We start from the raw sequence: 25,267 nt of genomic DNA on the forward strand, positions 1-25,267 counted from the left end.
GAAGAGAAAAAGACTTTTGACTGAATTTTTGATGCGTAGCAAAAGCGCCAAAATAGGCCCCTCCCCCTCACCCACAGCAGTGAGGGAAGTTCAGTAAACTGTCTTAAATTAAAATAAACGACAGCCAAGTGGAAAAACAGTGCCCAAAAACAATTTTTCACCCAGTACCTCAGATAATTAAACAATTTAGCATGCCAGCAAAAACGTTTAAAATCAAATAACATGAAATGTCATTAAACAGCCTGTTGCTAGACGTTCCCACTGCAAGTTATGCTAAAAATTATATGCATATAGTATTACCCAGAGAAGTGCCATTCCCCAGAATACTGAAGTGTACACATATATACATAAACAGCCTGATACCAGTTGCTACTACTGCATTTAAGGCTGAACTTACATTATATCGGTATTGGCAGTATTTTCTCAGTCAATTCCATTCCTCAGAAAATAATATACTGCAACATACCTCTTTGCAGGTGAACCTGCCCGCTGTCCCCTGATCTGAAGTTTACCTCACTCCTCAGAATGGCAGAGAACAGCAAAATGAATTTTAGCTACGCCGGCTAAAATCATCCAAAAACTCAGGTAGATTCTTCTTCAAATTCTACCTGAGAAGGAACAACACACTCCAGTGCTGTTTTAAAATAACAAACTTTTGATTGAAGATATAAAAACTAAGTATAATCACCACAGTCCTCTCACACATCCTATCTATTAGTTGGGTGCAAGAGAATGACTGGGTGTGACGTAGAGGGGAGGAGCTATATAGCAGCTCTGCTTGGGTGATCCTCTTGCACTTCCTGTTGGGGAGGAGTTAATATCCCAGAAGTAATGATGACCCGTGGACTGACTACACTTAACAGGAGAAACTAATACAGGTATACCTCACTTTACAGCGCTTCACTTTACAGCGCTTCGCTAATACAGCGCTTTGTGGAGCTGAAGTTCAACCTCCAAAGATTTTAAAACAGTGCTGTAATCATCGTGAGATTGGGAGAAAAGGGACTGTCACCATTTTGTTATGCGCAGTTCACTCTGTTTACAGCATTACAGTGCAATCTGTGTCTCAGTGATATAGTCTGACAAATTTTACTACAGTCATTGTCACTATTTTACAGGTACAGTATTTATTGAATACTGTGCTGTGCTAGTGTTAAACTAAATGCAGCACTATTGCACTCCTAATATATGTTAGTTCAAACATGTTTTCAAGTTTTTAAACACACTGGCAATTGAAAAGAAAGCTAAAACTGCCTTGTTTCACTTTAAGGCGGTTTTCACTTTACAGCGGGGCTCCGGTCCCTAACCCGCTGTATGAGTGGGGTATACCTGTATGTTTTACAAATGAGATGCCCCCTTTAAGATGCACCAAAAAAATACTTAAATGTCTCTTTCATGGTTTAGTGCTTTTAATGTGAATAAAAACATAACTGTATCTCTAATAACCTTAGTCAGTAGGAAGTAAACTAAAACACTTACTAAAGACTTCTCACTTCTGTAATTCTCAAGCAAACACACATTTTTTTTGAGTAGTGGGTGTTGCATTAAATAAACTATTGTGAATTACACTATTGTGCAATCATTCTCACATGGGAAAAAAATGCATATCTTTACAATTTACAGAAAACCCCCTCCAGGCTCATAGCATCTTGATAAGATTTAATTCTTGGTAATCTTACCGGTATGAATTCTCATATGTTGTATCAATGAAGCCTTCAGTCTGGTTTTATACTCGCACTGTTGGCATTGGAACGGTTTTTCTCCAGCATGCACTCCCATGTGTCTTTGAAGAGCCAATTTAGATGAACATTTCCTGCAGCAAAAAAAAACTTTCATAAGTGAGAAAAAACAAAACAAAAACACAAATAACAAATAAACCATTTTACTAAGAGTGAGATCATTAGCGTCCTGTTGCTATATGATGTGATTGTTACAACTAACACAGAGTGTAATGTTCGTTTCACAAAACAAGGAGACAAGGCTGCTAGTAACGCTGGAAAAGCCACACATTATATGTCAGTTTTTATATATCATATGTATTATGTGAAACTCTTTCCTGTAATTTGCACATGAAACACTTTAAGAAAGTAATATGAAATGTTTAGGCACAGTAAAATAAATACAATAAAAAAAAAATGTTCAATATACTTAATTACATTTACACTCAGCAAAATGTCCATTATTTTGTGAACTAATGTGCAATGTCTTCTCCAAATAAGATAAATGTGTGTATGGGGAACGGAGTTGATCATTGAATCACAAATGTGTTAAATGTACTCAAATTTGTACACAACTACAAGACTACCCAAAAGTCATTATTGGATGTCCCTTTAAAAACATCCAAAATATAGATGGATTTCCAGATGTTTAAAGGGCCATAATAGTCAAATTCATTAGAGCATGTCATTTTAAGACTGTCACACCTAGACTACTGTGTCCCCTAAATGAAAACCATTGCTGATCCAATCAGCAGCACTAGTCACACAACTCAGATGTGCAACTAGCGCTGTTGATTGCATCAGCGGTGGGTTTAAAGTAGGCAAACCTGCCCGAATTCCAGAAGAGTATCTAGATACCCAAAATATTATTGTAATGTGGAAACATTAAGAATATAAATATTATAAGAATAGGTCTGTACAAAATAAACAATTACAAAGCAAGTCGTTTTTTGTTTTGTTATACCATTACGATTGAAGTATGCAGAAAGGGTGTCCAAATTTTTCAAATATGTGACAACACTGCAGTTTGGAGGATTGCATGCAAAGCATTGGAGAACCACATAGTGGCCACTGAGAAACCTGTTGTATAATTCATTGATACACTGCAGTGGTGCAATATAAACAGATACTCTTCAGAAGTGTAATCTCTGATACACTGTTAACAGTTAAAGTCAGCTCCACAGCAGCAATGCACTACTGAGAGCTAGCTGAAAACATCTAGTGAGCCAATGACAAGACACATGCATGTAGTCCCAATCGCCTTATCGCCCCTAGTAGTGCTTTGCTGCTCCTAAGGATATGTACATATGCTTTTAAAGGGACAGTCTACTCCAAAATAAACTCTCATGATTCAGATAGGGCATGTAATTTTAAACAATTTTCCAATTTACTTTTATCACCAATTTTGCTTTGTTCTCTTGGTATTCTTAGTTGAAAGCTTAACCTAGGAGGTTCATATGCTAATATTTCTTAGAACTTGAAGGCCACCTCTTTTCAGAATGTATTTTAACAGTTTTTCGCCACTAGAGGGTGTTAGTTCATGTGTTTCATATAGATAACACTGTGCTTATGCACGTGAAGTTATCTGGGAGCAGGCACTGATTGGCTAAACTGCAAGTCAGTCAAAAGAACTGAAATAAAGGGGCAGTTTGCAGAGGCTTAGATACAAGATAATCACAGAGGTTAAAAGTATATTAATATAACTGTTGGCTATGCAAAACTGGGGAATGGGTAATAAAGGGATTATCTATCTTTTAAAACAATAAAAATTCTGGTGTAGGCTGTCCCTTTAATTGGAAATTATTAGATGTGTGAAGGAGCGCCTCAAGAGAGGCTTAAGTATACTAAAGAAAGTAGAAATAAAGGGGTACTAGATAACGGTGTCCCAAATGTTATAAAACACTCATAATTTGAGTAAATAATATTAAATAGTGTCCCAGCCTAAGAGAGGATAGAGACTGGAAAAAACCTCAAAGAGAAATAAAGGGGTACTAAGAAAATCAGATATAGCTTATAATGACCAAGGTAAATAAGTGCGTATAGATATAAAGTCTATAACAAGTGACAATATAGTAACAATAAAGTGACAATAAAGTGTGTTGAATACAATACAATGTCTAGGTAGGATGTGATGTGAAGGTATATCAATTGTATATAATGGCGGTGATGCAATAAAAAAAAGGAGGGGGAAGGTTAGATGTATAAAAAGATATAATGTACTGGTAAAAAAGTGTGTAAATAAAAGTTTATAAATAAAAAGTATATCCCATAGAATACTTTTTAATGCCGTGTAATGGTATAGTCAGAGGTGAAATTCAGTGGCGTGTTGCAAACAATACTATACTTTGGGATATAGATAAAAAAACATAATTTATGCTTACCTGATAAATGTATTTCTCTTGTAGTGTGTTCAGTCCACGGGTCATCCATTACTTATGGGATATATTCTCCTTCCCAACAGGAAGTTGCAAGAGGATCACCCAAGCAGAGCTGCTATATAACTCCTCCCCTCACATGTCATATCCAGTCATTCGACCGAAACAAGACGAGAAAGGAGAAACTATAAGGTGCAGTGGTGACTGGAGTTATAATTTTAAAATTTAGAACCTGCCTGAAAAAGACAGGGCGGGCCGTGGACTGAACACACTACAAGAGAAATAAATTTATCAGGTAAGCATAAATTATGTTTTCTCTTGTTAAGTGTGTTCAGTCCACGGGTCATCCATTACTTATGGGATACCAATACCAAAGCTAAGTACACGGATGATGGGAGGGACAAGGCAGGAACATTAAACAGAAGGAACCACTGCCTGTAGAACCTTTCTCCCAAAACCAGCCTCCGAAGAAGCGAAAGTGTCAAATTTGTAAAATTGAAGACCAAGTTGCAGCCTTGCAAATCTGTTCAACAGAGGCCTCATTCTTAAAGGCCCAGGTGGAAGCCACAGCTCTAGTGGAATGAGCTGTAATTCTTTCAGGAGGCTGCTGTCCAGCAGTCTCATAGGCTAAACGTATTATGCTACGAAGCCAAAAAGAGAGAGAGGTAGCCGAAGCCTTTTGACCTCTCCTCTGTCCAGAGTAAACGACAAACAGAGAAGAAGTTTGTCTAAAATCTTTAGTTGCCTGTAAGTAGAACTTCAGAGCACGGACCACGTCTAGATTATGCAAAAGACATTCCTTCTTTGAAGAAGGATTAGGACATAATGATGGAACAACAATCTCTTGATTGATATTCCTGTTAGAAACAACCTTAGGTAAAAACCCAGGTTTATTACGCAGAACTACCTTATCTGAATGAAAGATCAGATAAGGAGAATCACAATGTAAGGCAGATAACTCAGAGACTCTTCGAGCCGAGGAAATAGCCATCAAAAACAAAACTTTCCAAGATAAAAGCTTAATATCAATGGAATGAAGGGGTTCAAACGGAACACCCTGAAGAACTTTAAGAACCAAGTTTAAGCTCCACGGAGGAGCAACAGCTTTAAACACAGGCTTAATTCTAGCCAAAGCCTGACAAAAGGCCTGGACGTCTGGATGCTCTGCCAGACGTTTGTGTAAAAGAATAGACAGAGCTGAAATCTGTCCCTTTAGCGAACTAGCGGATAAACCCTTTTCTAAACCCTCTTGTAGAAAAGCTAATATCCTAGGAATCCTAACCTTACTCCATGAGTAACTCTTGGATTCGCACCAATATAAATATTTACGCCATATCTTATGGTAAATCTTTCTTGTCACAGGTTTCCGAGCCTGTATTAATGTATCAATAACCGAATCCGAAAACCCACGCTTTGATAGAATCAAGCGTTCAATTTCCAGGCAGTCAGCCTCAGAGAAATTAGGTTTGGATGGTTGAAAGGACCCTGAATTAGAAGGTCCTGCCTCAGAGGAAGAGACCATGGTGGACAGGACGACATGTCCACTAGGTCTGCATACCAGGTCCTGCGTGGCCACGCAGGCGCTATCAGAATTACCGATGCCCTCTCCTGTTTGATCCTGGCAATCAGCCGAGGTAGCAACGGAAATGGTGGAAACACATAAGCTATGTTGAAAACCCAAGGGGCTGCTAATGCATCTATCAGCACCGCTCCCGGGTCCCTGGACCTGGATCCGTAACAAGGAAGCTTCGCGTTCTGGCGAGATGCCATGAGATCCAGATCCGGTTTGCCCCAACGACAAATCAGTTGAGCAAATACCTCCGGGTGAAGTTCCCACTCTCCCGGATGAAAAGTCTGGCGACTTAGGAAATCCGCCTCCCAGTTCTCTACGCCTGGGATGTGAATCGCTGACAGGTGGCAAGAGTGAGACTCTGCCCAGTGAATTATCTTCGAGACTTCCAACGTCGCTAGGGAACTCCTGGTTCCCCCTTGATGATTGATGTAAGCCACAGTCGTGATATTGTCCGACTGAAATCTGATGAACCTCAGCTTTGCTGAGGCCAAGCTAGAAGAGCATTGAATATTGCTCTTAATTCTAGATTGTTTATTGGGAGGAGTTTCTCCTCCTGAGTCCACGATCCCTGAGCCTTCAGGGAATTCCAGACTGCTCCCCAGCCTAGAAGGCTGGCATCCGTTGTTACAATCGTCCAATCTGGCCTGCGAAAGGTCATTCCTTTGGACAGATGAACCGGTGACAACCACCAGAGAAGCGAATCTCTGGTCTCCTGGTCCAGATTTAGCAAAGGGGACAGATCTGAGTAATCCCCGTTCCATTGACTGAGCATGCATAGTTGCAGCGGTCTGAGATGCAGGGGCGCAAATGGCACTATGTCCATTGCCGCGACCATTAAGCCGATTACCTCCATGCACTGAGCTACTGATGGGCTTGGAATGGAATGAAGGACACGGCAAGCATTGAGAATCTTTGATAACCTGGACTCCGTCAGGTAAATCTTCATCTCTACAGAATCTATAAGAGTCCCTAGAAAAGGAACCCTTGTGAGTGGTAACAGAGAACTCTTTTCCACGTTCACTTTCCACCCATGCGACCTCAGAAATGCTAGAACTATCTCTGTATGAGACTTTGCATTCTGAAAACTTGACGCTTGTATCAGAATGTCGTCTAGGTACGGAGCCACCGCTATGCCTCGTGGTCTTAGTACTGCCAGAAGTGAGCCCAGAACCTTCGTAAAAATTCTCGGGGCCGTGGCTAACCCGAAGGGAAGAGCCACAAACTGGTAATGCCTGTCTAGAAAGGCAAACCTCAGGTACCGATAATGATCTTTGTGAATCGGTATATGAAGGTAAGCATCCTTTAAGTCCACCGTGGTCATATATTGACCCTCTTGGATCATGGGTAGGATGGTTCGAATGGTTTCCATCTTGAACGATGGTACCCTTAGGAATTTGTTTAAGATCTTTAAGTAAAAACTCCAGCTCCTCTCGCGACCTCCTCCTTTGTTGAGGGTTGCAAGAGAATGACTGGATATGACATGTGAGGGGAGGAGCTATATAGCAGCTCTGCTTGGGTGATCCTCTTGCAACTTCCTGTTGGGAAGGAGAATATATCCCATAAGTAATGGATGACCCGTGGACTGAACACACTTAACAAGAGAAAAACTCTATATATATATTGTGACACAATAATTATATAGTTCTAAAGTAATTACAGTAAAATATATTTAATATAAGCAATAATGTTGCAATAAAATTCAACAAGAAAGAAACAGAATAACAACCCACAGTTAGCCAAGAACCAGACAGCAATAGTCTGGTAAATGACTATGTACATATGACAAAATTCTATGGGATATACTTTTTATTTATAAACTTGTTTATACACTTTTTTACCAGTACATTATATCTTTTTATACATCCAACCTTCCCCCCTCCCCTTTTTTATTGCATCACCGCCATTATATACAATTGATATACCTTCACATCACATCCTAGACATTGTATTGTATTCAACACACTTTTTTTGTGACTTTATTGTTACTATATTGTCACTTGTTATAGACTTTATATCTATACGCACTTATTTACCTTGGTCATTATAAGCTATATCTGATTTTCTTAGTACCCCTTTATTTCTCTTTGAGGTTTTTTCCAGTCTCTATCCTCTCTTCGGCTGGGACACTATTTAATATTATTTACTCACCTTATGAGTGTTTTATAACATTTGGGACACCGTTATCTAGTACCCCTTTATTTCTACTTTCTTTAGTATACCTAAGCCTCTCTTGGGGCGCTCCTTCACACATCTAATAATTTCCAATTATCCATCTGTTCAATTTCGTTAGGCGATTGTACAAATAGAAGTGAGCCTGTATACTTTTTCGCAATATTGGCGCTGTCCCCCTATTTCTGTATTATAGACTGTCCCTTTAAACAAAGGATACCGAGACAACACAGTACATATGATAAGTGAATTTAAAGGGCACTTCAAATTACATGATCTTTCTGAATCATGAATGTTTAAATTTTGATTCACATGTCCCTTTAATACCAATAGTGTAGCTGCACTACCATAATGTAACATGCAGCTTTCCATCCCAAATATGTTTTGAGGGAAAACTGCTATTGAAAGAATATGTACATAAACAGTTAATATTCTTAGTAACCATGAACAAAATTTTTAATCTAAAGAAAATTAGTGATCAGACAAATAAAGGGCTTTGTCCACTAATTTATTCAGAAAACATTACAAATTAAAATAACCAGAATATGGTGTAAAGAAAACATTACAAATTAAAATAACCAGAATATGGTGTAAAGAAAACATTGGCTGTTAATGTTGCATTAAAGATGCTTAATTGTAACCAGCAAAGCCTCTTCAAAACGGAATACATCTACAAGAAGAGATGTCAAAGGGAGTTCTGTTTCAACAAACCATCATTTAATGGTTTTCTTCACACTGCAACTCTATAAAACATTTAATTATGTGGTAATACTTCCCCTGCTGGCATCTATCTGCATCTCTCCTGAAAGCTGTACGCGTGGCTGCTGAGAAGGGAGTGGTGGAAAAAATAAGGAATTATACAAACATAAGCTCAAATGGTTAAACACATATTCTGACTCAGCACAGACTGACCAAACTGTCAAACAAAAGGAGCAGCATCTCTTACACATTGCACAGAAATATATATATGTCTACTATTGTGGCTCAACACATATGTGCCCAACAATAATATTTTAGTTCTAGACTGAGAAATACTGTACTTTTACCCATATTACTTTTTTTTTTTTAATTAATGGGATATGGAAGTGATGACTTCTAAGTCCACTTACTAAAGTCCACTGAAATGTTATAATACGTATGACCTGGTTTGCAGAATTATAAATAGAACACCTTTTGTGGCATACAATACAGCTCCTTTTCTTTCATGAAGTCTCAGGATGATACAACCAGATGCTGTAGTACCTGACCTATTATATTCAATAAAAGTACTGCCACTGGCTGCAGATAGAAATGCGGACATGTGCTTCAGTCTCCCTTTCCACATACACAAAACGTATTGCAGTAGCTTTGGCTGTAGCACCATCTAAAAACCATCATATTATAATATGGAAAAAAAAACTTTATCTTAAAGGGACAGTCAACCAAAAAAAAAATGAATACTCCTACAGATAAAGTTTACTAGGACAAATAATTTAAACTGTAGCCCCATTTTGCTAAATAACAGAATTTATGCTTACCTGATAAATTTCTCTCTCTTACGGTGTATCCAGTCAACGGATTCATCCTTACTTGTGGGATATTCTCAATCCCTACATGAAGTGGCAAAGAGAGCACACAGCAGAGCTGCCCATATAGCTCCCCTCAGGCTCCGCCCCCCCAGTCATTCGACCGACGGTTAGGAGAAAAAGGAGAACCATAGTGTGCAGTGGTGACTGTAGTTTTACAAAAAATAAATTAGAACCTGACTTAATTGCCAGGGCGGGCCGTGGACTGGATACACCGTAAGAGAAAGAAATTTATCAGGTAAGCATAAATTCTGTTTTCTCTTACATTGGTGTATCCAGTCCACGGATTCATCCTTACTTGTGGGAACCAATACCAAAGCTTTAGGACACGGATGAAGGGAGGGAACAAGTCAGGTAACCTAAACGGAAGGCACCACTACTTGCAAAACCTTTCTCCCAAAAAAAAATAGCCTCCGAAGAAGGAAAAGTATTGAATTTGTAAAATTTGGCAAAAGCATGCAGTTAAGACCAAGTCGCTGCTTTACAATCTGTTCAACAGAAGCCTCATTCTTGAAAGCCCATGTGGAAGCCACAGCTCTGGTGGAAAGAGCTGTAATTCGTTCAGGAGGCTGCTGTCCAGCAGTCTCATAAGTCAATCGGATAATGCTTTTCAGCCAACAGGAAAGAGAGGAAGCGATAGCTTTTTGACCTCTCCTCTTACCAGAATAGACAACAAACAAGGATGACGTGTGTCTGAAATCTTTAGTTGCTTTTAAATAGAATTTTAAAGCACGAACCACATCAAGATTGTGTAACAGCCGTTCCTTCTTAGAAACTGAATTAGGACACAGAGAAGGAACAATGATTTCCTGGTTAATATTCTTATTAGAAACCACTTTCGGAAGGAAACCAGGTTTTGTACGCAAAACAACCTTATCTGCATGAAACACCAGATTGGGTGAATTACACTGCAAAGCAGACAATTCTGTAACTCTTCGAGCAGAAGAAATAGTTACCAAAAACAAAACTTTCCAAGATAATCACTTAATATCTATGGAATGTAAAGGTTCAAACGGAACCCCTTGAAGGACTGAAAGAACTAAATTTAGACTCCATGGAGGAGCCACAGGTTTATAGACAGGCTTGATTCTGACTAAAGCCTATGCAAACGCTTAAACATCTGGTACTTCCGCCAGACGCCTGTGAAACAGAATAGACAGAGCAGATATCTGTCCCTTTAAGGAACTAGCTGACAATCCTTTCTCCAATCCTTCTTGGAGAAATGACAAAATCCTAGAAATCCTAATCTTACTCCCCGAGTAACTCTTGGATTCACACCAACAAAGATATTTCCGCCATATCTTATGGTAAATTTTCCTGGTGACAGGTTTTCTAGCCTGGATCAAAGTATCTATAACTGATCCAGAGAACCCACGCTTAGATAGAATTAAGCGTTCAATCTCCAAGCAATCAGTTGCAGAGAACTAGATTTGGATGCTTGAATGGACCTTGAATTAGAAGATCCTGCCTCGATGGCAGTGTCCATGGTGGAACAGATGACATGTCCACTAGGTCTGCATACCAAGTCCTGCGTGGCCACGCAGGCGCTATCAAAATTACCGAAGCCTTCTCCTGTTTGATTCTGGCTACCAGACGAGGGAGAAGGGGAAACGGTGGAAAAACATAAGCCAGATTGAAGGACCACGGCGCTACTAGAGCATCTATCAATGCCGCCTTGGGGTCCCTGGACCTGGATCCGTAAAGAGAAAGTTTGGAGTTCTGACGGGACGCCATCAGATCCAACTCTGGAATACCCCATAGCTGGGTAAGCTGAGCAAAAACCTCCGGAAGGAGTTCCCACTCCCCCGGGTGAAAAGTCTGACGACTCAGAAAATCCGCCTCCCAGTTGTCTATTCCTGGGATGTGAATTGCAGATAGATGGTAGGAGTGATCCTCCGCCCATTTGATGATCTTGGATACTTCCTTCATCGCTAGGGAACTTTTTGTTCCTCCCTGATGATTGATGTACGCTACAGTCGTGATGTTGTCCGACTGAAACCTGATGAACCTGGCCTCCGCTAGTTGAGGCCATGCCTGGAGCGTGTTGAATATCGCTCTCAGTTCCAAAATGTTTATCGGGAGAAGAGACTCTTCCCGAGACCATAGGTCCTGAGCTTTCAGGGAGTCCCAGACCGCACCCGAGCCTAACAGACTGGAATCGGTCATGACAATGATCCACTCTGGTCTGCGGATGCACATTCCCTGAAACAGGTGATCCTGAGACAACCACCAGAGAAGATAATCTCTGGTTTTCTGGTCCATTTGTATCTAAGGAGACAATCTGCATAATTCCCATTCCACAGTTTGAGCATGCACAGCTACAGTGGTCTGAGATTAATTCTGGCAAAGGGAACAACGTCCATTGCTGCAACCATTAACCCGATTACCTCCATGCACTGAGTCTATTAGCGTTCCCAGGAAGGGAACCCTTGTGAGCGGGGACAGAGAACCTTTTTACGATGTTCACCTTCCACCCGTGAGACCTTAGAAAGGCCAGAACTATTTCTGTATGAGCCTTGGCTCTTTGAAAAGACGACGCCTGAATTAATATGTCGTCCAGATAAGGTGCTACTGCAATGCCCCACGGTCTTAGTACCGCTAGAATGGACCCTAGCAGCTTTGTGAAAATTCTTGTCCAGAAAGGCGAACCTTAGGAACTGATGGTGATCTTTGTGGATAGGAATATGTAGGTACGCATCCTTTAAATCCACGGTAGTCATATGTTGATCTTCCTGGATCAATGGTAAGATTGTCCGAATGGTTTCCATTTTGAATGATGGAACTCTGAGGAATTTGTTTAGAATTTTTAAATCCAGGATTGGCCTGAAAGTTCCTTCCTTTTTGGGAACTACAAACAGGTTTGAGTAAAAACCCAGTCCTTGCTCTGCAGTTGGAACTGGGTTTATCACTCCCATCTTTAGAAGATCTTCTACACAGTGTAAGAACGCCTGTTTCTTTGTCTGGTCTGAAGACAAACGAGAAATGTGGAACCTTCCCCTTGGGGGAGAGTCTTTGAATTCTAGAAGATACCCTTGAGCAACAATTTCTAATGCCCAGGGATCTGGAACATCTCTTGCCCAAACCTGAGCAAAGAGAGAAAGTCTGCCCCCTACTAGATGCGGTCCCGGAGCGGGGGCTACCCTTTCATGCTGTCTTGGTAGCAGCAGCAGGCTTCTTGGCCTGTTTACCCTTGTTCCAGCCCTGCAAAGGCTTTCATGTTGCTTTGGGCTGGGAAACGTTACCCTCTTGCTTTGCGGTTGCAGAGGTTGAAGCAGGTCCGCTCCTGAGTTGCGAAAGGAGCGCAAATTAGCCTTGTTTTAAGCTTTAAAAGGTCTATCTTGTGGAAGGGCATGGCCCTTTCCCCCAGTGATATCTGAAATAATTTCTTTCCCTTGAAAGGAATATTAAGTAATCTTGTTTTGGACGACACGTCAGCCGACCATGATTTGAGCCAGAGCGCTCTTTGCGCCACAATGGCAAAACCAGAATTTTTCGCCGCTAATTTAGTTAATTGTAAAGCGGCATCTGTAATGAAAGATTTAACCAGCTTTAGAGCATGAATTCTATCCATGACTTCGTCATATGAAGTCTCCCTCTGGATCGACTCCTCCAGCACCTCAACCAAAAAGCAGCTGCAGTAGTTACAAGGATAATGCAGGCAATTGGTTGAAGAAGGATACCTTGTTGAACAAATATTTTCTTTAGTAACCCTTCTAATTTGTTATCCATAGGATCTTTGAAAACACAACTGTCTTCTATTGGTATAGTTGTGCGCTTAGCTAGTGTTGAAACTGCTCCCTCTACCTTAGGGACCGCCTGCCACGAGTCCCGCCTGGGGTCAGTTATGGGGAACATTTTCTTAAAGATAGGGGGGGGGGGAACAAAAGGTACGCCTGGTCTCTCCCACTCCCTAGTCACAATATCCGCCACCCTCTTAGGGATCGGAAACGCATCAGTGTATACAGGGACTTCTAAAAGCATGTCCATTTTACACAATTTTTCTGGGACCACCATAGGGTCACAATCATCCAGCATAGCTAAAACCTCCTTAAGCAGTACGCGGAGGTGTTCCAGCTTAAATTTAAACGCTAAGAAATCTGATTCTGCCCGCTGAGAAATTTTACCTGCGTCACAAATTTCTCCCTCAGACAGTACATCCCTCACCGCCACGTCAGAGGGTTGTGAGGGTACAACAGATAAATTATCCAAAACTTCTGATTGCTCATCCTCTGTTCTTAAAACTGAGCTATCACACTTTTTAGGAAAAACAGGCAGTTTGGATAGAAATGCTGCAAGGGAATTATCCATGACTGCTGCTAATTGTTGCAATGTAATAGGGGCCAATGCGCTAGAGGTACTAGGCATCGCTTGGGCGGGCGTAACTGGTGTCGACACATGGGGAGAGGAAGGGGGGCTATCCTCATTACCTTCCGTTAAAGAATCATCTTGGGCCACATTTTTAAGTGTCACTGCATGGTCTTTAAAATGTTTGGATATGTTAGCACACTTTAAACACAAATGTAAAAGGGGGGACCGCCATGGCTTTTAAACACATAAAACAAGGTCTATCTGTAGGCTCAGACATGTTAAACAGACTTAGACAGCACTCAAATACAGTAAAATACAATCTTTGAAAAAACAGTACTGTGCCTTTAAATAATAAAAAGCGCATACTTTTTTTTACTAAACCTCCAAAAATCATCCAATCTTTATGAAATTTTCACCATATGATCCTAATGCTTTGAAATGATTGCACAGTAAATTTCAAGTCAATTAACCCCCTACTGCCCAACTGGAGCAAATTAACCATGCCACAGCCTTTGCTGTGTCCTACCTTCCTTGGGGATTAGTTTTGATCGAAAATAAGCCTCTCTGAAGTCCTCAAGTAATCTTTGGACCCTTCACATGTATCTGCATGAAGCTGTTTGTAAAATCAACTGCGCAACTGAGGCGCGAAATTCAGGCCCCCTCCATCTTCCCTCAGGAGTTTGTGGGGCCTTCCCAAGCCAAAATAGGTGTCTAAATATATGCCATGCGGAATAAAATCCCAAAAAGTGTTTTAAATGCAATATAAAACTTGTATAATGTCAGATTATCTTAAAAAATAATCGATTGCCCCTTAACAGTGTCCACCAGTGTTTTGAGCCCTTACAAATAAGCCTTCCTTCTATACTAAGTCTCAGAATATCGCTTACCTTTCCCACATGGGGATTCTGTCAGTCTTCTATCATTACTAAGTCTTGACTAGAAAAAATGACTGAAACATACCTTAAAGCAGTTAAGCCTGCAAACTGTTCCCCCCAACTGAAGTTTTCCTGTACTCAACAGTCCTGCATGGGAACAGCAATGGATTTTAGTTACAAGGTGCTAAAATCATTTTCCTCTCAGCAGAATCTTCATCATTTTCTGCCTCAGAGTAAATAGTACAAACCGGCACTATTTTAAAATAACAAACTTTTGATTGAAGAAATAAAAAACTACAAACTAACACCGCATTCCCTTTACACTCCCGTGGAGATGCTACTTGTTAGAGCGGCAAAGAGAATGACTGGGGGGCGGAGCCTGAGGGGAGCTATATGGGCAGCTCTGCTGTGTGCTCTCTTTGCCACTTCTTGTAGGGATTGAGAATATCCCACAAGTAAGGATGAATCCGTGGACTGGATACACCAATGTAAGAGAAATATAGTTTTTAAGTAAAATTGCTTACTACATGTCCCTCCGCCGTTTTGCCCCCTCCTGTATTTCGTCATGGCCATCTTTCTTCCTTCCTCTTCTGCCTGTAACATTTCTATCCTACGAATTCCAGTTTCTGGCGCATGCGCAATGCGCCGATTTTAGTGAAGGGGCCTTTTAAAGCAGGAACTAAAAATTAAATTTATGCTTACCTGATAAATTAATTTCTTCTATGGTACGACGAGTCCACGGATTCATCCATTACTTGTGGGATATTATCTCCTGCTAACAGGAAGTGGCAAAGAGCACCACAGCAGAGCTGTCTATATAGCTCCTCCCTTGACTCCACCCCCCAGTCATTCAACCAAAGGTACAGGAAGAAAAAGGAGAAAATAAAAGGTGCAGAGGTGACTGAAGTTTAAAATAAAAAAATATAATCTGTCTTAAAATGAGAGGGCGGGCCGTGGACTCGTCGTACCATAGAAGAAATTAATTTATCAGGTAAGCATAAATTTACTTTTCTTCTATAAAGGTACAACGAGTCCACGGATTCATCCATTACTTGTGGGATACAATACCAAAGCTACAGGACACGGATGAACGGGAGGGACAAGACAGATGGCTAAACAGAAGGCACCACTGCTTGAAGAACTTTTCTCCCAAAAATAGCCTCCGAAGAAGCAAAAGTATAAAATTTGTAAAATTTGGAAAAGGTATGAAGCGAAGACCAAGTCGCAGCCTTACAAATCTTTTTTAAAAGCCCATGTGGAAGCCACCGCTCTAGTAGAGTGAGCTGTAATTCTTTCAGGAGGCTGCTGTCCAGCAGTCTCGTATGCCAAACGGATGATGCTTTTCAGCCAAAAAGAAAGAGGTAGCCGTAGCTTTTTGACCTCTACGTTTTCCAGAATAGACAACAAACAGAGAAGATGTTTGACGGAAATCTTTGGTTGCTTGCAAGTAAAACTTCAAAGCACGAACCACGTCCAGTTGTGCAACAGACGCTCCTTCTTAGAGAAAGGATTAGAACACAGAGAAGGAACCACAATTTCCTGATTAATATTCTTATTGGTAACAACCTTAGGAAGGAATCCAGGTTTGGTACGCAAAACCACATTATCAGAATGGAAAACAAGATAAGGCGAGTCACATTGCAATGCAGATAGCTCAGAAACTCTTCGAGTCGAAGAGATAGCAACTAAAAACAGAACTTTCCAAGATAAAAGTTTAATATCTATGGAATGCATAGGTTCAAACGGAACCCCTTGAAGAACGTTAAGAACTAAATTCAAACTCCATGGCTGAGCAACAGGTTTAAACACAGGCTTGATTCTAACTAAAGCCTGACAGAACGACTGAACGTCTGGAACATCTGCCAGACGCTTGTGCAGTAAAATTGACAAAGCAGATATCTGTCCCTTTAAGGAACTAGCTGATAACCCTTTCTCCAAACCTTCTTGGAGAAAGGACAAAATCCTAGGAATCCTTATCTTACTCCATTAGTAGCCTTTGGATTCACACCAATTAAGATATTTACGCCATATCTTATGATAAATTTTCCTAGTGACAGGCTTTCGAGCCTGAATCAAGGTATCTATGACCGAATCCGAGAATCCCTGCTTGGATAAAATCAAGCGTTCAATCTCCAGGCAGTCAGCCGCAGAGAAACTAGATTTGGATGTTGGAATGGACCCTGAATGAGAAGGTCCTGTCTCAGTGGCAGAGTCCACGGTGGCAGAGATGACATGTCCACCAGATCTGCATACCAAGTCCTGCGTGGCCACGCAGGTGCTATCAAAATTACCGAAGCTCTCTCTTGTTTAATTGTGGCGATCAGATGAGGAAGGAGAGGAAATGGTGGAAACACATAAGCCAGGTTGAACGACCAAGGTACTGCTAGAGCATCTATCAGTACAGCTTGAGGATCCCTCGATCTGGACCCATAACAAGGAAGTTTGGCATTCTGACAAGATGCCATCAGATCCAATTCTGGTGTGCCCCATTGATGAATCAATTGTGCAAACACCTCCGGATGAAGTACCCACTCCCTCGGATGAAAAGTCTGACGACTTAGAAAATCCGCCTCCCAGTTCTCCACTCCTGGGATATAGATTGCTGATCGATGGCAAGAGTGATCCTCTGCCCATCGAATTATTTTGGAAACCTCCATCATCGCTAGAGAACTCTTTGTTCCCCCTTGATGATTGACATATGCTACAGTCGTGATATTGTCCGACTGGAATCTTATGAATCTGGCCAAAGCCAGCTGAGGCCACGCCTGAAGCGCATTGAATATCGCTATCAGTTCTAGAATATTTATCGGGAGGAGAGCCTCCTCTTGAGTCCACATACCCTGTGCTTTCAGGGAATTCCAGACTGCACCCCAGCCCAATAGGCTGGCATCCGTCATCACTATGACCCATGCTGGCCTGCGGAAACATTCCCTGGGACAGATGATCCTGTGACAACCACCAAAGAAGAGAGTCTCTGGTCTCTTGATCCAGATTTATCTGAGGAGATAAATTTGCATAATCCCCATTCCACTGATTGAGCATGCATAGTTGCAGTGGTCTGAGATGCAAGCGATCAAACAGAACTATGTCCATTGCCGCTACAATTAGTCCGATTACCTCCATACACTGAGCCACGGACGGCCGAGGAATGGCATGAAGAGTTCAGCAGGTGGTTAAAATCTTTGATTTCCTGACCTCCGTCAGAAAAATTTTCATGTCTACCAAATCAATCAGAGTTCCCAGGAATGGAACTCTTGTGAGGGTTATAAGTGAACTCTTTTTTACGTTCACCTTCCACCCGTGAGATCTTAGAAAAGCCAACACGATATCCGTGTGAGATTTGGCTAGTTGGAAAGTTGACGCCTGAATTAAGATATCGTCCAGATAAGGCGCCACTGCTATGCCCCGCGGCCTTAGAACCGCCAGAAGGGACCCTAGCACCTTTGTGAAAATTCTGGGAGCTGTGGCCAACCCGAAGGGAAGAGCCACAAACTGGTAATGCTTGTCCAGAAAGGCGAACCTGAGGAACTGGTGATGATCTTTGTGGATAGGGATGTGTAGATACGCATCCTTTAAGACCACGGTGGTCATATATTGACCCTCCTGTATCATTGGTAAATACATAATTTATGCTTACCTGATAAATTTATTTCTCTTGTGGTGTATCTAGTCCACGGATCAATCATTACTTGTGGGATATTCTCCTTCCCAACAGGAAGTTGCAAGAGGACACCCACAGCAGAGCTGTCCATATAGCTCCTCCCCTAGCTGCCATATCCAGTCATTCGACCGAAGATAAGCAAGAGAAAGGAGAAACCATAGGGTGCAGTGGTGACTGTAGTTTAAAGTTAAAAAATACCTGCCTTAAAATGACAGGGCGGGCCGTGGACTGGATACACCACAAGAGAAATAAACTTATCAGGTAAGCATAAATTTTGTTTTCTCTTGTAAGGTGTATCCAGTCCACGGATCATCCATTACTTGTGGGATACCAATACCAAAGCTAAAGTACACGGATACCACTGCCTGTAAAACCTTTCTCCCAAAAATAGCCTCCAAAGAAGCAAAAGTATCAAATTTATGGAATTTTGAAAAGGTATGAAGCGAAGACCAAGTCGCCGCCTTGCAAATCTGTTCAACAGAAGCCTCATTTTTAAAGGCCCATGTGGAAGCCACAGCTCTAGTAGAATGAGCTGTAATCCTTTCAGGAGGCTGCTGGCCAGCAGTCTCATAAGCTAAGCGTATTATACTCCTTAGCCAAAAAGAAAGAGAAGTTGCCGAAGCCTTTTGGCCTCTCCTCTCTCCAGAGTAGACAACAAACAAAGCAGATGTTTGACGAAAATCTTTTGTAGCTTGTAAATAATACTTTAAAGCACGAACCACGTCAAGATTGTGTAATAGACGTTCCTTCTTCGAAGAAGGATTAGAACACAAAGACGGAACCACAATCTCCTGATTGATATTCTTATTAGATACCACCTTAGGTAAAAACCCAGGTTTGGTACGCAAAACTACCTTATCTGCATGGGAAATCAGATAAGGGGAATCACATTGTAAGGCAGATAACTCGGAAACTCTACGAGCCGAGGAAATAGCTACCAAAAATAGAACTTTCCAAGATACAAGTTTGATATCTATGGAATGAAGAGGTTCAAACGGAACCCCCTGAAGAACTTTAAGAACCAAATTTAAACTCCATGGCGGAGCAACAGGTTTAAACACAGGCTTGATTCTAGCTAAAGCCTGACAAAATGCCTGAACGTCTGGAACATCCGCCAGACGCTTGTGCAAAAGAATAGACAGAGCAGAAATCTGTCCCTTTAAGGAACTAGCTGACAATCCTTTTTCCAATCCTTCTTGGAGAAAAGATAATATCCTGGGAATCCTGACTCTACTCCATGAGTAACCCTTGGATTCACACCAAAAAAAGATATTTACGCCATATCTTATGATAGATTTTCCTGGTGACAGGCTTTCGAGCCTGAATTAAGGTATCAATGACTGACTTGGAGAAGCCACGCTTTGATAAAATCAAGCGTTCAATCTCCAGGCAGTCAGTCTCAGAGAAATTAGATTTGGATGGTTGAAAGGACCCTAAAGTAGAAGGTCTGCCTCAGCGGCAGAGTCCATGGTGGAAAGGATGACATGTCCACCAGATCTGCATACCAAGTCCTGCGTGGCCACGCAGGCGCTATCAAAATCACTGATGCTCTCTCCTGCATGATTTTGGCAATCAGACGAGGGAGCAGAGGAAACGGTGGAAACACATAAGCCAGGTTGAAAGACCAAGGTGCTGCTAGAGCATCTATCAGCGTCGCCTTGGGATCCCTGGACCTGGATCCGTAACAAGGAAGCTTGGCGTTCTGGCGAGACGCCATGAGATCCAGTTCTGGTTTGCCCCAACGATGAATCAATTGTGCAAACACCTCCGGATGGAGTTCCCACTCCCCTGGATGAAAAGTCTGATGACTTAGAAAATCCGCCTCCCAGTTATCCACACCTGGGATATGGATAGCTGATAGGTGGCAAGAGTGAATCTCTGCCCAGCGAATTATCTTTGAGACTTCTAACATCACTAGGGAACTCCTTGTTCCCCCTTGATGGTTGATGTAAGCCACAGTCGTGATGTTGTCCGACTGAAATCTGATGAACCTCATTGTCGCTAGCTGAGGCCAAGCCTGAAGAGCATTGAATATCGCTCTTGGTTCCAGAATGTTTATTGGAAGGAGTGTCTCCTCCTGAGTCCACGATCCCTGAGCCTTCAGGGAGTTCCAGACTGCCCCCCAGCCTAGAAGGCTGGCATCCGTCGTTACAATTGTCCAATCTGGCCTGCGAAAGGTCATTCCTTTGGACAGATGGACCCGAGATAGCCACCAGAGAAGAGAATCCCTGGTCTCTTGATCCAGATTTAGTAGAGGGGACAAATCTGTGTAATCCCCATTCCACTGACTGAGCATGCATAGTTGCAGCGGTCTGAGATGTAGGCGTGCAAACGGCACTATGTCCATTGCCGCTACCATTAAGCCGATTACTTCCATACACTGAGCCACCGAAGTGGAATAAAGAACCCGAATTTAGAAGTTTTGATAACCTGGACTCTGTCAGGTAAATCCTCATTTCTACAGAATCTATTAGAGTTCCCAGAAAGGAAACTCTTGTGAGAGGGGATAGAGAACTCTTTTCTTCGTTCACCTTCCACCCATGCGACCTCAGAAATGCCAGAACTATGTCCGTATGAGACTTGGCAATTTGGAAATTTGACGCCTGTATCAGAATGTCGTCTAAATAAGGGGCTACTGCTATGCCCCGCGGTCTTAGGACCGCCAGAAGTGACCCCAGAACCTTCGTAAAGATTCTTGGGGCTGTAGCTAATCCAAAGGGAAGAGCTACAAACTGGTAATGCCTGTCTAGGAAGGCAAACCTGAGAAACCGATGATGATCTTTGTGTATCGGAATGTGAAGATAAGCATCCTTTAAATCCACCGTAGTCATATATTGACCCTCCTGGATCATAGGTAGGATGGTACGAATAGTCTCCATCTTGAATGATGGAACTCTGAGGAATTTGTTTAAGATCTTGAGATCTAAAATTGGTCTGAAGGTTCCCTCTTTTTTGGGAACCACAAACAGATTTGTGTAAAATCCCAGTCCCTGTTCCTCCTTTGGAACTGGATAGATCACTCCCATAACTAGGAGGTCTTGAACACAGTGTAAGAATGCCTCTCTCTTTATCTGGTTTGCAGATAATTGTGAAAAGGTGAAATCTCCCTTTTGGAGGGGAAGCTTTGAAGTCCAGAAGATACCCCTGGGATATAATTTCCAACGCCCAGGGATCCTGGACATCTCTTGCTCAAGCCTCGGCGAAGAGTGAAAGTCTGCCCCCTACTAGATCCGTTGAAGGGAATGTTAAGCAGCTTAGACTTTGAAGTAACGTCAGCTGACCATGATTTAAGCCATAGCGCCCTGCGCGCCTGAATAGCAAAACCAGAATTCTTAGCCGTTAGTTTAGTCAAATGAACAATGGCATCAGAAACAAAAGAATTGGCTAGCTTAAGTGCTCTAAGCTTGTCAAGTATGTCATCCAATGGGGTCTCTACCTGTAAAGCCTCTTCCAGAGACTCAAACCAGAAAGCCGCAGCAGCAGTGACTGGGGCAATGCATGCAAGGGGCTGTAGAATAAAACCTTGTTGAATAAACATTTTCTTAAGGTAACCCTCAAACTTTTTATCCATGGGATCTGAGAAAGCACAACTGTCCTCGAGAGGGATAGTAGTACACTTAGCTAGGGTAGAAACTGCTCCCTCCACCTTAGGGACTGTCTGCCATAAGTCCCGTGTGGTGGCATCTATGGGAAACATTTTCTTAAAAATAGGAGGGGGAGAGAATGGCACACCTGGTCTATCCCATTCCTTAGTAATAGTTTCTGTAAACCTTTTAGGTATTGGAAAAACATCAGTGCACACCGGCACTGCATAGTATTTATCCAATCTACACAATTTCTCTGGCACTGCAATTGTATCACAGTCATTCAGAGCAGCTAAAACCTCCCTGAGCAATACGCAGAGGTGTTCAAGCTTAAATTTAAATGTAGACATATCAGAATCAGGTTGAATCCTCTTCCCTGAGTCAGAAAACATCTCCCACAGAAAGAAGCTCTCCTTCCTCAGCTTCTGCATATTGTGAGGGAGTATCAGACATAGCTCTTAAAGCGTCAGTATGCTCTGTATTTCTTCTAACTCCAGAGCTGTCTCGCTTTCCTCTAAACCCAGGTAGTCTGGATAATACCGCTGACAGTGTATTATCCATGACCGCCGCCATGTCTTGTAAAGTAAACGCTATGGGCGCACTAGATGTACGTGGCGCCATTAGAGCGTGAGTCCCTTGAGCGGGAGTCAAAGGATCTGACACGTGGGGCGAGTTAGTCGGCATAACTTCCCCCTCATCAGATTCTTCTGGTGATAAATTTTTTAAAGACAGAATATAATCTTTATTACTTAAAGTGAAATCAGTACATTTGGTACACATTCTAAGAGGGGGTTCCACCATGGCTTCTAAACATAATGAACAAGGAGTTTCCTCTATGTCAGACATGTTTAAACAGACTAGCAATGAGACCAGCAAGCTTGGAAAACACTTTAAATCAAGTTAACAAGCAAAAAATAAAAACGGTACTGTGCCTTTAAGAGAAACAAATTTTGTCAGAATTTGAAAAACAGTGAAAAAAAGCAGTAAATCAAATGAAATTTTTACAGTGTGTATAATAAGCTAACAGAGCATTGCACCCACTTGCAAATGGATGATTAACCCCTTAGTTCAAAAAACGGATCAAAAAAACGAGACGTTTTTTAACAGTCACAATAAACTGCCACAGCCCTGCTGTGGGCCTACCTTCCCAAACAAACGACTTTGGAAAACCCAAGAGCCCTTTAGAGAGGTCCTATAGCATTCAGAGGACTCCTGGAGGAAGCTGGATGTCTCAGTCTGTAAAAGTTACTGCGCAATAAAGCGCTAAATTAGGCCCCTCCCACTCATATTAAACAGTGGAAAGCCTCAGGAAACTGTTTCTAGGCAAATTTAGGCCAGCCATGTGGAAAAAAAAAAAAACTAGGCCCCAATAAAGTTTTATCACCAAAGTATATATAAAAACGTTTAAACATGCCAGCAAACGTTTTATATTGCAAATCTATAAGAATATTACCTCTGCAAGTAAGCATGATACCAGTCGCTATTAAATCACTGTATTCAGGCTTACCTTACATAAATCTGGTATCAGCAGCATTTTCTAGCATTTACATACCTCATAGCAGGAAAACCTGCACGCCATTCCCCAGCTGAAGTTACCTCTCTCTTCAGTTATGTGTGAGAACAGTAATGGATCTTAGTTACAACCTGCTAAGATCATAGAAATCACAGGCAGATTCTTCTTCAATTTTCTGCCTGGGACAAAATAGTACAACTCTGGTACCATTTAAAAATAAACTTTTGATTGAAGAAAAAAACAATTACGTTTCACCACTTCTCTCTTACTACCTCCATGCTTGTCGAGAGTTGCAAGAGAATGACTGGGTATGGCAGTTAGGGGAGGAGCTATATAGCAGCTCTGCTGTGGGTGATCCTCTTGCAATTTCCTGTTGGGAAGGATATCCCACAAGTAATGGATGATCCGTGTACTGGATACACCTTACAAGAGAAAAAACATCATCAGAGAAGGATAATTCAGTATGTTATCGGTCATTTGAAAATTCATCAACTAAATGAGAAGTTTAAAAAAGACCTATACATTTTATTAGAAGGCAGGATGGCAGACAAAGCCTTTAGGATAGAATCAGAAAAATATTCTTATAAATTCCTGGGTATATCTTGTACATTAGATGTAAAAAGAATAGCAATAGATTATGCATTAATACTAATGGACTCTGCATGTAAAAGCTTATCATGATAACTTATTACAAACCATAGCTAAAGATAAAAATTCATAACAGAAAAATAAATGAACTTAGCTTTGGTAGGACTGATAACAGTCATCAGGAATCCAACAGTATTTTCTGATACAGGAACAGTTTTTGAGATATCTTGCAAATGTAAGAGAAAAAAACAACATATAAAGTAAAATATCAATTTCCTTAAATGACAGTTTCAGGAATGGGAAAAAAATGCAAACAAAATAAGCCTCTGAAAACCAGAAGCAGAATGAAAATAAAGACTTAAATAATATCAGAAATCTGGCGCCAAGTATGACGCCCACAACTGACAAGGTATTTTTTGGCGCCAACAACGTCTGTAACAGACACGAGCGTCATAGATGACGCAACTATGTGAAAATTCTCGGCGCCAACTAAGACGCCGGAAATGATGAAAATACGTCAACAAACGTAATTCTCGCGCCAAAAAAGTCTTGCGCCAAAAATGACGCAATAAATTATAGCATTTTGCGCACCGTGAGCCTAACAGCCCGCAATTTAGAAAGAAAAGTCAAATTTGAAAATTTTTCAGGTAAGAAAAAAATGTATTCATATGCATTTTCCAAAAATGAAACTGACAGTCTGAAAGAAGGAAATATACTGATTAACCTGAATCATGGCAAATATAAGTATAAAACATATATTTAGAACTTTACATATAAAGTGCCAAACCATAGCTGAGAGTGTCATAAATAAAATAAGACATACTTAGCAAAAGACACTCATCTACATATAGTAGATAGCCAAACCAGTACTGAAACGAGAATTAGCAGATGTAATGGTATATAAGAGTATATCGTCGATCTGAAAAGGGAGGTAGGAGAAGAATCTCTACGACCGATAACAGAGAACCTATGAAATAGATCCCCGATAGGATGACCATAGCATTCAATAGGCAATACTCCCCTCACATCCCTCTGTCATTCACTGCACTCTGAGAGGAAAACCGGGCTTCAGCATGCTGCGAAGCGCATATCAACGTAGAAATCTAGCACAAACTTACTTCACCACCTCCATAGGAGGCAAAGTTTGTAAAACTGAATTGTGGGTGTGGTGGGGGGTGTATTTATAGGCATTTCGAGGTTTGGGAAACTTTGCCCCTCCTGGTAGGAATGTATATTCCATACGTCACTAGCTCATGGACTCTTGCCAATTACATGAAAGAAAGAAAGTCAGTATTTAGTGTGACCTTCCTTGGCATTAAACACATCTTGAACTTTTTT

The 25,267-nt window shown here is 41.4% G+C and overlaps 1 protein-coding gene across 2 annotated transcripts in view; it reads right to left on the reverse strand.

Annotated features, from left to right (window-relative positions):
- Positions 1-25,267, reverse strand: part of LOC128660719 (zinc finger protein 808) — a 218,183-nt gene that overhangs the window by 16,244 nt on the left and 176,672 nt on the right. For both annotated transcript variants that reach the window (XM_053714685.1, XM_053714684.1), the window contains exon 5: positions 1,680-1,813. In XM_053714685.1, the coding sequence (XP_053570660.1) occupies positions 1,680-1,813 (134 nt within the window). The remainder of the gene's footprint in view (positions 1-1,679; positions 1,814-25,267) is intronic.

The sequence above is a fragment of the Bombina bombina genome, chromosome 5 (assembly GCF_027579735.1).
Source record: "Bombina bombina isolate aBomBom1 chromosome 5, aBomBom1.pri, whole genome shotgun sequence".
In the NCBI taxonomy this organism is placed as follows: domain Eukaryota; kingdom Metazoa; phylum Chordata; class Amphibia; order Anura; family Bombinatoridae; genus Bombina; species Bombina bombina.